This window comes from Primulina tabacum, chromosome 9 (assembly GCF_025594145.1).
Source record: "Primulina tabacum isolate GXHZ01 chromosome 9, ASM2559414v2, whole genome shotgun sequence".
Classification (NCBI taxonomy): Eukaryota; Viridiplantae; Streptophyta; class Magnoliopsida; order Lamiales; family Gesneriaceae; genus Primulina; species Primulina tabacum.
In genome coordinates, this window is record NC_134558.1 from 19,194,035 (window position 1) to 19,209,263 (window position 15,229).

Sequence of the window (15,229 nt, forward strand, 5' to 3'; positions counted from 1 at the left end):
ATCAAATTTATGAGTCAAGCTCGACCCAATCTAAATTTAGTGGTAAAATGCAAAATAACAAGTTGAATTCTTACCAATACGTGATTCTCTCATTGGATTTCTTGCAAACCAATATGTTCTAGACTCATTGTTACAATCTACAACAAGAAACCAAACAAATTTGAAAAAAATTGAAGTGATGTGAAGAAGGATCTTAGAATAACATTAACAAGAAATTGAGAAGATTGAGAAAGAGTGGAGTGAGAGATGGCTTGAGTTGATTGGGTTGATTGAGGTTGGATCGTGTAAGTTTTTTATTTAATTTAATTTTAACATATATAAAATTAAAATGAAAATTTAAATATACTAATTAAAAAAATTAAGTTTTAAATAAGTTTAATAAAGCATAAAAAAATAAATTACATCCCGCTCCTTTGTTTTTAATAAACCTCCGGGAGTCCCGATTTACTCATTTTCTCTTTCCCTTTTATTGCTCACTGTTCCATAAAAGATCTGTCACACGATTCCGTACGCGCATTGGAATTTGAAAGTTCCGAAGCAATGGCTTCTCGATCGGTGAAGCTCGTATTCCGGCTGCTGCTGGTGGCGGCGGCGGCGATGGCACTGTATTACGTTGGACGGCCGCTGTACTGGAAAATATCAGCCACCGTTCACGATATTCGTCACAACAAGCAAACTGTTTCTGGAGGTTTTACAAGCTCTCTCTTTCTCTCGAGTATCGAATACATGCGTAATTGAATTTGTGCTTAGAATTACGTTGCTTTGAATCTTGAATCAAAGATTTGACGTTTCGGAATATTTTTTAGTCATTTTTTGTTGTTGGCATGATGTGTTTTTGACCTAAAGGCATGAGATCAATTGTAATTTTGGTACTGGAATTTTTGGTGTTGGATTAGTTTGATTGTAATGCGGATAAATTGATCTTGAAACGCGGGAAAAGAAATTTATTTCAGTCGGTTGTCTGTGTAATTTTTACTATCTTTCTTTATTCGTATTATTATTTTCATCTTCTTCACATTTTATTACACGCAGGGATTTCGAAAATTGTCGAAGAAGCTCAAAAATCCGTTGGGTGGTTTCATGATGAGTCAGATTCAGGACTACAGGACGATAAGAAATCGGTCTCTGCCAGGAGATTTCTTTTGGGGCAGGTCCTGTGACATGTTCATATATACTCTTTTTACAAATTTGTCTGTGAAATGCTAATGCAGAATGGTTTGTATCAATATAGTCGCGTTTTGCCCTTTTTTATGTTGCTGAACAAATGATCTTTGGTATTACATTCTAAACAACGTGCATCTCAAAAGATAGATTGTAAAAATGATATGGGTTTATTAAATATTGTACGAGTAGCTAAGTTATATTAGTGGTGAAATTATTTCTCGTGTATCCGTAATAAAATTACATTTCTTCGCAAGAGATCGTGAAGCTCTTATTGAGCACTCACAAACTAGTTGAGCAAGTCGGCTACTAAAACCTAAACTTTGGATAATGATGTGAATAATGAAATTTTCTGTAGAACAATGAGATGATAATGCTGTTTTCAATCTAGAAAAAATCCCTAATTATTTCACGTTTACACAATCCACTTACATGAAGAAAATAAGCTATAATTTCAAAGACCTAGGTATACAAGCTGTGTACTATTGGATTAAGCGCTGTACTTGGTCTATGTTATGCACTATGACAATATTCTCCTTTGAAAGCGCATGCATCTCGATTGAATGTGTATACAGTTTTCTGCAGTGGAGTTGTTTAGTAACTGTGGTGGGTGAAAATTTTGGTTCACAAACTATTTATCAAATAATGTGAATATTCTCTGAAAGGCCTGGCCCGAGAAAAAGTGAAAGATAGAATTTCAGTGGAGCCTGGAGTCCAACAATTTATCGACTAATGTTCCAGTTACTTTATGCATTCTTGAATTTTCTTTTATGATAACTGGTAAACCCCAAATCAGAACTTGTTCAAATTTGAGGGGTTGAGTTATTTTTATTTTTCATGTGAGAATTAGTAGTTGCAACACTCTTTTTTATCATTTACTTAATGAAATTTTGTAGATAAAGTACTTAGATAGATTATTGGTTTCTGTGCTCCAAGGTTCAAACGTGTACTTCTTTGCATTCCTTTAAAAGCTGGTTTGGAATGCATAAGGTATAAATGGAGTTTCAGATATAACACCTTAAGTAATATACGCAGCCATAAGATCATTAGAAGTATAGCACTGCATTCTGTGCCTTGCTTAGTGTGCCAACGCTTAATCCACTACTAACAAGCAGGCATAATATAATGTCTTGCGCTTCATTTTTTAATCCCCACCGGTCCAACTCTATCTATTTAATCTTTGACTATGAAAGAACTGAATAAGTATTGTGCAGTTACGATTACATTTTTCTGTGAATCTCATTCCTTCATTGGCAATTTGATGGGCCAGAAGTTGTTATTCCCATTTATCATCTTACTTACTGCTTGTTTCCTATATGCCTTGTTCATGCTCTGTTTTTTTCACCAGGTGATGTTAGATTCTCAAATTGGTTGCTCACTAAGGGATACTAGCCAGGTACCTATGCTATGTGGTATCTTGTTAGGATATCTCGTGGGACACATGGACACTCCCTTTTAAGCTGTTAGGATATCTCATTTCTTGAAATATAGTCGTGTTAGAAGCTCTGTTGTTTGCACTCACCTTTCTAAACTCTCGCCTTACTTTCCGCAATCAAATTCGATCAGTTTCATTTGTCTTTGTTTTTTCCCTCTTCCCTCAATCATCATTGCTTCCCCTCCCTCGATGAAATAATCTTCAGAAATTGAAGGGAAAAGAAGATTTCATCAAAGATATAATTGTACATTGGGAGCTGTGGACCTCTGAAGTGCTTTTAGGTACCTAATTATGCTTAAAGTTCTTTCAAAATTCTCCTATTGAAGCCACTACTTGAAATGCCTGGAATTTTTTTACCACTTTCCTCTTATTGCTTATGAGTGGGTCCATGGCAAACTGGACTGACTATGATAGGATCTTCTGGTTAATTGGGTTTTTGACTTTCCTGAATATCTTTTTATTTTATAACCAAACTGACTTTCAGAATTGGAAAAATATTACCATGATGGGTTTAATGCTACAACATTATTGCTTTATGTAGTGGAATATGTAAAAGATGAGATTTCTTCATATCTCCATGGATGTCACGTGAACTTTTTTTTATTGGGTAGTTGTGTTTATACAAAGTTCTATACATAGAAAGTAAGTGATGCTTGTTGGTTCAATCGTTTTTTTCCTTCTTTAGATGGGGATGGGGGAGGAGTTTTGTTATAATTGAGATTCGTCTCAAATTTTGGATATGAGTACCGGATGGACTATAGGTCATCCACCAAGATGGACTTATTTACTTGTGCAATATTAGTGTAAACATATCATAACCATTATCATCGGTACGTAGCTTCTCAAGATGTAACAATTTCTCGTTCAACGCATCTCGGATCCAATGATACCTAACAAAAATATGCTTTGACCTTAAGTGTAAACTAGAGTTCTTACTCAGATGAATTGCACTCTGACTATCATAGTAGAGCGTAAATTTTTCTTGTCTCAAGCCTAACTCTTGTAGAAACTTTGTCAACCATAGTATTTTTTTACATGCTTCAGTTGTGGCTAGGTACTCGGCTTTTGTTGTAGACAATGCCACGCACTTTTGAAGTTTTGATTGCCATGAGACTGTTCCCCTGCAAAGGTCATCAAGTATCCGGATGTGGACTTTCTAGAATCAATATCACCTGCCATATCTGCATCAGCATAACCTTCTAACATAGTTTGACTAGTTTCGAATCTCAAAGAAAGCCTAGACGTACCTCTCAGATATCGGAATATCCATTTCACTGCTGACCAATTATCTTTGCCAGGATTCGAGAGAAATCGACTTACCATGCCAAATGCGTGAGCAATGTAAGGTCTTGAACATACCATCGCATACATCAAACTGCCGACTGCTGAAGCATAAAGAACCCTTTCCATTTATTTCTTTTCTTCCTCACTTGTGGGACATTGAATGGAACTTAGTTTGAAATGACATGCAAGTGGAGTAACAGCCTTTGCTTCATCCATTTTGAATCTTTCAAGAACTTTCTCAATGTATTGTTCTTGAGATAACCATAGTTTCTTATTGGCCTTATCCCTCGAGATCTTTATTCTAAGAATCTGTTTTGCTGATCCTAAGTCTTTCATTGCAAATTACTTGTTAAGCTCCCCCTTAAGCTTTTCTATCTTGCTTGAATCATGACCAATGATCAACATATCATCAACATACAACAATATCATGATGATATCATTCTGATCATATTTCTTAACAAATACACAATGATCAGAACTGGTTCTGTTGTACCCATGATTCATCATGAATGTATCAAACTTCTTGTACCACTGTCTTGGAGCTTGTTTCAACACGTATAAACTTTTGTTTAATCGACACACCATATCTTCTTTGCCTTTAACTATGAATCCTTCCGGTTGCTCCATGTATATTTCTTCATGTAGATAACCATGAAGAAATGCAGTCTTAACATCGAGTTGTTCTATTTCCATATCCATACTAGCTGCAAGTCCCAGAACAACTCTGATAGAGGACATCTTCACCACTGGTGAGAAAATTTCATCAAAATCAACACCTTTCTTCTGGCTGAAACCCTTCACAACTAGCCTCGCTTTGTACCTTAGCCGTGATTTATTTTCTTTAGTCTTCAACCTGTAAACCCATTTATTTTTGAGTGCTTTCTTACTTTTTTATAGTTTTACTAAGTTGTAGGTGTGATTTTCATGAAGCGATTGCATCTCTTCTTTCATCGTTTCGATCTACTTATATTTTTGTGTACTTGATACAGCTTCTTTGAAACTCTCTGCTTCTCCGCCATCAGTGATAAACACATACTCATGTGGGTTGTATCTCGTATAAGGTATTCTTTTTTTGGTGGACCTTCTGATAACTGTTTCTGAAGGTGGAGTTGAAGAGTTGTCTTGAGCATCTATTGGCTCAACTGAATAGTCATGCTCAGTTTGTGTTTCTGCCCCGTGATCCTGAAATCTAAATTTACAGGAGTTTTTGAATTGGATGATTGTGATCGTTTGTTGTATTCCACATCAGAACCAATTTCATCTTTGAGGAATACAATATCTTGGCTTCTAACAATCTTTTGATTCAATGGATCCCATAATCTGTATCCGAACTCTTCATGGCCATAACCCAAAAATGTGCACTTTTTAAATTTGTCGTCAAGCTTGGATCTTTCATTTTTGTTATATGAACAAAGCTTTGCAACCAAACATTCAGTGTTTGTATGAGACATCTTTCCCTGTCCAGACTTTGTTAGGAACATCACCATCTAACGAAGTTGATGGAGAAAGATTGATCGAATCAATTGCAGTTCTCATAGCTTCGCCCCAAAAAGAATTGGGCAATTTGGAGTGTGATAACATGCACTTTATCCTCTAACAAATTGTCTTGTTCATTCTTTCAGCTAGACCATTGTGCTGTGGGATTTTTGAAACACTTTTCTCAAGCCTGATACCATGAGTTATACAGTATTGCTCAAATGGACCTCTGTATTCACCATCATTGTTGGAACGAATACACTTCAGTTTCTTTCCTGTTTCTCTTTCAAATTTTGCGGTAAAATTCTTAAAGACATCAAGGACATGATCTTTATATTTCAGCGAAAAGCACCAGACCTTTCGTGAGAAATCACAACAAAGATCACAAATATAACGCACCACCGAGAGTTCTGTATTTCATGTAACACAAATCTGTGTGTACTAACTCCAAGCGTTGAGTTTTTCTGGATAAAGAAAACTTTGAAATGCAACTCTGTGTTGTTTTCCGGCCAAACAATCAAAACAGGTTTCCAAATGCATACCAGATACTTCCGGAAGGAGTTTTCTCTTAGCCAATGTTTCCATTCCATTTTGGCTAATATGTCCAAGTTTCTTGTGCCACAACTCAATGGATGAGGTTTTTGTAGATGCATGAACCTCTCCATTGGATATTTTTGCTTGCATGAAGTAAAGAGGATTTTGCTTCATACCTCTATCAATAATAAGAGATCCTTTGGTGAGTTTCCATTTTCCTTCACCGAAGTTACTTGAACAACCATCATCATCAAGCTTGCCTATATAGATGATGTTAAATCGAATATCTGGAACATGTCGAACATCTCTGAGAATGAGATGACTCCTTGTATCTGTCTTCAAGACAATGCTCCCTATACCAACGACCTCAGTCAAACCTTGATTGGCCATTCTAACTTTGCCAAAGTTTCCACTTGAGTAGGACGCAAATATATCTCTGTTTGGAGTAATATGATATGAAGCTCCCGACTCAATAATCCAATCAGTTTGCTGGTATGATATACTGACACATGCATCATCACCAAGGATGATAATATCTCCATCAGATGTACTGCAGCCATGTCTTTCTCTTCCGACTTTGTCCCATTTCTTTGATCTTTCTTTTTTTGCATTCTCTTTCATAGTGGTTTGGACCTACATAATTGAAGGATCGTGTGTTCTAGTGCCTTCGAAGGAATTTCGTACACAACAGTTTTCAATGAGCTTCAATAGCTCGTGTTCTAAGAATATTAACACCGATGAATTAAATCGAGTTTGGTTTTAAAACCAAGCGGAAGAAACTCGAAGTAATCATTCGTGAAGAATACTGATATATTGAGAAAATATTTTAACTTATGTAAACTGACTAACTGAAATAAGAGAGATTAGTTTTTGCATTCTTCAGTTCAGTTACGGTGACAACTAACTGAACTGACGAATACTCCAACTGATCAAAACAGTTCGAAAACAATAGTTAATCAGTTAAATACACAAGATATGTTTATGGATGTTCGGAGACTTCAATTGCTCCTACGTCACCCCTTCTATCTCCACGGATAGGATCCAGTAGAAGACTTTGATTTATACAACTACTTGTACAAACCGACTCAGCTAGGCCTTACACTACTGCCTAAACTGAACTCCTAGCTACGACTGAAGACAGCACCTTCCAGCCAATATTTTTTTAACGTCTATGTGTCAAAGACTACATACACAAGTTTAACGTCTTTGTGCAAGACTGTTTTTGAGTGGTTTTGAGAGTGAGTGTGTATGTGAGAACTGAACAAAAGTGTTCTCACATACTGAGGGATAATAGCTTCTATACTAATCAGATACAATGATAACGAGTTCCCTCCGGGCTTGAATGCTTCTATAAGCTGATTTGCAGCTGAGTGTGCCCTTCTCTGTTTTTCTTTTTCTCACTCTCTTCTTGTTTTTGGTTCTTGTTTTGCTATATGTTGAGTCTTCATTGATCTCCTCTTTATATAGGCGGGAATAATTGATCGTACAGTGAGACTCATTTATTGCATCTGTTGCATTTTGAATCGGCTTCTTGGACTTTGTGTCTCGCCTTTTCGTCTGTCCTTCTGAAGCGTTTTGTCTTCTAATGCTCTGATGCAATGACCATTATTGTCCTTTGACTGGACTAGGGGTTGTACCTTTATGCACAGCTGGAATCCATTACTGTAAGCTTGTCTTAATCTGCACTGAAAGGTTTTTAACTGATGCATCAGTTTGGTCAGCTTGACTGATCTTCAGTTGGGCTTAGTGAAATTAGTTGACTCGCCAGTTGAACTGATTTCACCTTTGTTCTGTTTGAACAGGTCAGTTGAGCTCTTCGTCAGTTGGATACAACATCAGCTGGCCAGGCTTTTGAGATCTTCCTGCTGAATTACTTATCAACTGGACAATTTAACTGAGCTGCTTGATAGAAGAACCAGTTGGACTGATTTGGTCTCGGCGGTAAGTTGGTTTAATCAGTTGATGTCTTCGATAGCTTCAGTTATAATTTCGTGAATTGATTAGTTCAGTTCTAGCTGTCTGCACACTAAGGTAAATTGTTAGAAATAAGATGATAAGTTTTGTTAACATCAAAATTAAGATTGCGAACTGAGAAGTTCCAACAATCTCCCCTTTTTTTATGGTCACGAAACTTAAGCAATTAAAGCGCAATATATTCAGTTTAAGGGTTAGTACATTCGAACTCTGTTAAAGGCTCCCCCTCAAAAACTGAATTACTAAAGAAAAATTTAAAACAGAACTTTTCAGTTGACTGAGAGAGTAACTAGATTTTAAGCTAAATTTTCTTACAAAGGAAAGCTCCCGCTCAGAAACTGAATAAAACCCGTATTTGAGAAATATTTAACTTAGTCAATTAATCATTCAAGCATCGTAAGCAAGATAACTGAAATATCTATTCAATCCCAACGGAACACAACTGAATAAGAATGATGTTTTATTTAAATTTTCAAGAATTTACATTTGAGTGTATACATCAGTTGAAAAAGGAAAAATTGCTATCACAATAGCATATTTTAAACAGCATCGATATCAGTCGGTTTCTGTGACAGAACTGGATATACCATCAGCTAGTTGTCTTGATAGCTTGAACTGCTGCATCAGTTGTGAGTTCCATTTGCTAGAGAAATGAGTTAAACTGCTTTGGACTTGTCCTCTGTGCTCACCCAACTGGTCGAGCAGACTCTGACTAGGCTCACGTGGAGTTCAGTTGGTGATTAAATAAACCAACATCCCAACATAGATGAGTTTCGTCTGAAGAACAATTGACTTGGTAGGTTTGCAACTGATTTCTTGTTCAGTGAGCAATTTGGCTGTGCATCTTTGCATATGTTCCTCAGTCCCCTACAGCCTGATTAAAAACTCCAAAGTTAAGAAATTGGAGAAGTGGTCATAACGAAAATTGCAGGACCAATCCTCTCAACTCTTTACTAAAGATAGACATATAAATATTTTCAAATAGTTTTGAAAATAATTTAAAATACTTTTAAATAGCTTTTAACACTATTTTAAAGTAATACATTTTAAAACACAGTTTTCTTTAAATGTTCTACTTAGAACAACCCGCTCTGATACCAACTGAAGGATCGTGTGTGCTAGTGCCTTCGAAGGCATTTCGTACACAACAGTTTCCAATGAGCTACAATAGCTCGTGTTCTAAGAATATTAACACTGATTAATTAAATCGAGTTTGGTTTTAAAACCAAGTGGAAAAAACTCGAAGTAATCCTTCGTGAAGAATACTGATATATTTAGAAAATATTCTAACTTATGTAAACTGACTAACTGAAATAAGACATATTAGTTTTTGCATTCTTCAGTTCAGTTACGGTAACAACTGAACTGACGAATACTCAAACTGATCAAAACAGTTTGAAAACAATAGTTAATCAGTTAAATACAAAATATATGTTTATGGATGTTCGGAGACTTCAACTGCTCTTACGTCACCCCTTCTATCTCCACGGATAGGATCCACTAGAAGACTTTGATTTAGACAACTACTTGTACAAACTCACTCAGCTAGGACTTACACTACTACCTAAACTGAACTCCTAGCTACGACTGAAGGCAGCACCTTGCAACCAACACTTCTTTAACGTTTATGTGTCAAAGACTACATACACAAGTTTAACGTCTTTGTGCAAGACTGTTTTTGAGTGGTTTTGAGAGTGAGTGTGTATGTGAGAACTGAACAAAAGTGTTCTCACATACTGAGGGACAATGGCTTCTATACTAAGCAGATACAATGATAACGAGTTCCTTCCGGGCTTGAATGCTTCTGTAAGCTGATTTGCAACTGAGCGTGCCCTTCTTTGTTTTTCTTTTTCTCACTCTCTTCTTGTTTTTGGTTCTTGTTTTGTTATATATTGAGTCTTCATTGATCTCCTCTTTATATAGGCGGGAATAACTGATCGTACAGTGAGACTCATTTATTGTATCCGTTGCATTTTGAATCGGCTTCTTGGTCTTTGTGTCTCGTCTTTTCTTCTGTCCTTCTGAAGCGTTTTGTCTTCAAATGCTCTGATGCAACGGCCATTATTGTCCTTTGACTGGACAAGAGGTTGTACCTTTACGCACAGCTGAAATCCATTTACTGTAAGCTTGTCTTAATCTGCACTGAAAGGTTTTTAACTGATGCTTCAGTTTGGTCAGCTTGACTGATCTTCAGTTGGGCTTAGTGAAATTAGTTGACTCGTCAGTTGAACTGATTTCACCTTTGTTCAGTTTGAACTGGTCAGTTGAGCTCTTCGTCAGTTGGATACAACATCAGCTGACCAGGCTTTTGAGATCTTCCTGCTGAATTACTTATCAACTGGACAATTTAACTGAGCTACTTGATAGAAGAACCAGTTGGACTGATTTGGTGTTGGCGATAAGTTGGTTTAATCAGTTGATATCTTCGATAGCTTCAGTTATGATTTCGTGAACTGATTAGTTCAGTTTTAGCTGTCTGCGCACTAAGGTAAATTGTTAGAAATAAGATGATAAGTTTTGTTAACATCAAAATTAAGATTGCGAACTGAGAAGTTCCAACAACAATAATGGCATTTGAATTGTTTTCTGGTCTTGTTCTTTCCTCTGGATTTGTCTCTTCCTTTCTGAGGTCCTCTAGTGTAATTTCTTCCTCGATTATCAACGATTTCTGTAACTAATGCCTTTGTTTAAGAGTTGGCTTCTTGCTCCTTTCTTCTGGACACTTCATTTAGAAGACAATCTTTGACTGTTTGTAATGTCAGTTTTCCATCAGGAGCAGAATTATTGAGCGACACCACAAGAGTATCCCAACTATCTGGCAAGGAGCTCAGTAATAATAGTGTCGTAACTTCGTCATCCAGGGTAATCTTCATGGTGATAGATTGGTTGATTAGACCCTGGTAAGAATTCAGATGCTCTGTCATATTTGCATTGAGTTTAAACATCCCTGCGCAATGGATTCTTCCATGTATCCTAATATGGCTCTGATATTCCTTGTTGGGATAGATAGTGTAACGTCCCGAAAATTTGAAGATCTACGTGAACCACATGCATGTAAGTTATCAAATTTCTTATGTATCTTAATTAATTTATTTTAATTGCATTTAGATAATATGATAGACGTGTTTACATGTTTAAAATATGGTTTTCTACTAGAATGCATAAAATTGTGTTTTAAAGGTTATTCGAGACGCGATCGAAGAACGGAGACCGGGGACCATTTAGGAGAAAATATTTTTATTAAACAATTATTTTTAATTGTTTAAATGTGTGGTGTATTTTAAATGAAATTTTCGAAAATGATGTATTTTATATACCGAGTCCTATTTTTAAACGGTATTCGATTTTCGAAGAAAATATGAACTTTGCGATAACTAGGCTATTATTTTCACAAACTTTCCTAAACAAAATATTTTAAATATTAATTATTAGGCTTAATGGGCCTAATATACTATGTTAATGGGCCTAAGCTTACATCTCGTGTTCTAATTGATATTTAAAAGCCAAAACCCTCCCTTAACCTACATAACCACATGCCCCTTCCCCTAAATTTTACAAGGACTTTTTCATCTGCCTCTACAAGAACACACACACACCACACACTAGCCCTCACGTGAATGTTGAAGGAGAATTCAGTAAGGGTTGTCTCTCCGCCAACGTTCCTCGCATCACCAAATTGTTTTCGGACGTAATATACGCAAAGGCACGCCTTAACTTTCTTCCAAACATTTTTCACACCATATTATGTGTATTTAATTATATCCCTGCATAAAAAACATGATACACAGATTTTATTTTCGTTTTTTGACATGCCATGGCCAAAACTCATGTTTTAATGATACAAAAATCTTGTTAATGGTGCATAAAAGGGCTGCAATGTTAGGGAAATAAAAAAGGATGAATTTCAGAGGTTTTAGGAGGCTAGAAATGGTTTCACAAGGGCTGGACATGGAGGGTACATAGCTTCCACGAAATAAGAGTCCTACTGGCTAAGGGGTATTCGGCTAGGAGTCCTTGTTGGTTACAGTTTCTATCTACTGTTAGAGCATGACTAGGAGTTCTAAGAGGGCTGCATGAGGGTCATAATATGGCTGCACGAGGGTTGGCTCGAATGGAAAGGAGGATCGCACGAGTTGAGGGAGCCGCGCGAATGCATAATTAACGGATGGAAGGGCTGGGGCTTCTAGGTCTTCTAAGCTCTGTCCAGTAGGGTCCAAAAGGGTTCATCGGGGTTTAGTCATGGTCCTAGGAGGGGCTCATAGGGGCTGGTCGAGTTGCTTGAAAGCTAGGATCGAAAATTTGCATGATATAGACTAGGGTTTTAGAAAATAGGAACACCAAAAATTTCAGTAGGTAGCTAGGCTGGTTCGAGGGTTCTAATGGGGTTAGTTTGGGTTGGAAAAGGTTTGGTTGTGTGTTATTAAGCTTTGCTCCGAGTTTGGTAAGTTTTGGTTAAGTTTCGAGTTAATACTTGTCAAAACCGGGATGTACGTCTAAACTTTAAAAACGATTTGATAAATTAGTCGAGGGGCATAATTTTACGTCTAAGGAATATTTATAGGAGTGTTTTAAGGTTATATGTTAAGTTTAGAATGATTTGGGATGTCATTTCGAGGTCTTGGGATAAATTTGAAAATTTATGCTTCTAGGGGTAAAACGGTCATTTTATACCTAAAAATTGTTAGACGCCCTGAATGCTGTAATATATGATAAAAATTTTATTTTAAATGTTTATGAAACTTTATGATGAAACGTTAATGCTAAAAGATGTGTTACATGCTTGGTTTAAAAGAAAAATGATTTATATATATGCATGAATTTTTATAAGTGATGAAAATATGAAACATTGGAGGAGGTTAAGTGATTGTGACTAATACGATGATATGATTGGAGATAACATGAGGGAAAAGGCCCCAGAGAGAGCCCGTTTACGGGAGAAGGCCCCAGAGGGAGCTCGACGATCGTATTTCCATCGATATGATATGATGATATGTAAGGCCAAGGCTCAGTTGAGGTGTGAGAGTGTCGCTAATATCCCCGCCGCCCAGCACTGTATTTACACGTAGATGGATCCATCGACCTTTAGATGATACGAAAGTCACAATTAACTATCCGAATTCAATAAAATGAAAAATGTATACGTATATGATGAAAAAGGAAATGCATATGATGAGAGGAAAAATGTTTAAGTTTATGCATGATCATGAAAAATTATTTTATATAAAAGTATTTTCACTATTGCATGTGATTGTATATATATTACTTGTTATCATGGTTAATGTTTGCTGGGTCAATAGACTCACTAGGTGTGATCGATGCAGGTGAGCATGATATCGATGTTGTTGAGAGACTTGATGGTTGATCTTGCTGGACTGAAGGTGCACACAACCTGAGGACCAGTGCTAGTTTTTCGCATTTAAATTTAATTTATGATTTAAGTTTATGTTAAAGATTTTATGACTTTTATGATGCTTTTGAGAAGTTTTTGAGAGGATGTTAGAGTTAGTTTATTTTGATATTTTGCGAAGTTTAGGTTTGGTAAACCATTGACGATTTTATGTTTTGAATTATTTTCTTTTGTATTTTTAAATAATAGTTTGTGAATTTATTTTAAATGGTGCAAATGTATTTTAAAAATATATATGTATGTGTATGGTAGTTCGGCCGAATAGTGTAGGAAAGAAAAAAATTCTAGTATATTTTAAAGAAAAAAGAGTAGTGGACGTTTTAGATAGCCAAATTAAATAACTTTTCTTACAGCGGAAGAGTTGATTCTTTTCCCTTTAGCGGTAATATCAGATCAAAATATTTCCACGATATCAATAATGATAATAATTAGGATTTTTACGTGGAAAACCCAAATTAGGAAAAAATCACGAGACCGAAGTCCAACAAAAGTAGTCTTCACTATATCAATAATGGGTACAAATCGTTCCTACAACCATATGAGTTAACAACAACTCTCTTTAGAACAACTTAGGAGACATTAAGAAATTCAAGAATAATTATTCTTGGATGATATACTCAATCTCACTTTCAAAGTGGAACTCACACAACTCTAATCACATAGAAAATTCTTTCTGACGTGGAAGATCGGACATTGCCGCAACCACAGAGCATACTAAAATCTATCTAAATGACTGTTATACAACACTCAATTGCTTGTGTTTTTGCATGTCTTTGGATAGATGGATGAATGCAACTATATGGTTATTTGTAGGAAAATTTTTGGGTTTGGTGAAGTGTGAATGATGAATATATTTTCAAAGTTTGGTAGCCTCACTTTGAACCAAACTTTGAAAAATAGTTTGAATACAAATTATGCTTGAATTGTCAACATTGAATATAGGGAAAATAATTCATCTAAAGCATCACTAATAAAGGGTACACATTATTTTTTTTATTTCTAAAAATTTGTTTTATATTGAATTTCATCGAGTCTTTCGTCATTTTTCAAGTAAATGACCATCATATTCTTAGTAAGCACAATCCCGACTTTCCCTCTAATATTGTCATATATTCACACATATACTCAAAATCGTCGTTGATGCAACTCTTCTATGACAAATATATATCATTCTATTTATAGAATAATGTATGAGAGATATAAAATAATCTACCTAAGCTAAAAAAAAAAAAAAGAACAACTCCCTTTCAATGGGCAACATCATTTGAACAAAGATTCAAAATGATGCCATAGATGCCAAAAAATATGGTAGGGGCCGTCGGTGACAAAACAGCGCAAATCCCAAAGAAGTAAAAAAGCACAGAAAAAAGCAAGTGTAGACTGCAGCGTATTAATATGCGGTATCACACGGGAATATTTATTTTATGTTACATTTGGAGAGTTTTGATATTTCTTTTCTTGTAGTCGAATTTTAGTACTTGAATCATATTGAAATAAGGACGTCTCTCCAGAAACACACAGAATGAACAGTAACTTAGCACCCAACGCCTGATGTAGACTCTTCGAGAATACAGACGTGGACCTCGGATCCCTATCTGACACGATGGACACTGAAATCCCGTGCAGTCTGACTATCTCTCTGATGTACAACTCTATGTACTGAGTCATGGTGAAAGTCTTAATGGTCAGTAGGAAATGAGCTGATTTAGTGAGCCGATCAACTATCACTCAGATGACATTATATCCTACAGTAGTCCTCAGAAGCCCTGTCACAAAATCCATGGTAATGTTCTCCCATTTCCACTTGAGAATAGGGAGTGGTCTCAGCTTCCCTGCAGGTCTCTGATGCTCTGCCTTGACCTGCTGACAAGTCAAACACTCGAAAACGAAACGCAAAATATCTCGCTTCATGCCCGACCACCAATAAGGAGTCTGAAGGTCTTTATACATCTCCGTAC

General features: G+C 36.2%; 1 protein-coding gene across 3 annotated transcripts; it reads left to right on the forward strand.

Moving 5' to 3' along the window:
* Window positions 1-439: 439 nt before the first annotated feature.
* LOC142556457 (uncharacterized) lies at window positions 440-13,272 on the forward strand. Of its 3 annotated transcripts, XM_075667920.1 has the most exons (6): window positions 440-688; window positions 1,033-1,151; window positions 2,510-2,557; window positions 2,802-2,877; window positions 7,693-7,831; window positions 10,627-10,896. In XM_075667920.1, the coding sequence occupies exons 1-5, from the start codon at window positions 541-543 to the stop codon at window positions 7,743-7,745; spliced, it is 444 nt and encodes a 147-aa protein (XP_075524035.1). In that variant the 5' UTR covers window positions 440-540; the 3' UTR covers window positions 7,746-7,831; window positions 10,627-10,896. The 3 variants fall into 3 exon arrangements, with proteins under 3 accessions (XP_075524035.1, XP_075524036.1, XP_075524037.1); XM_075667921.1 differs by lacking the exon at window positions 7,693-7,831; XM_075667922.1 differs by lacking the exons at window positions 2,802-2,877; window positions 7,693-7,831; window positions 10,627-10,896 and adding an exon at window positions 13,186-13,272.
* Window positions 13,273-15,229: the final 1,957 nt, after the last annotated feature.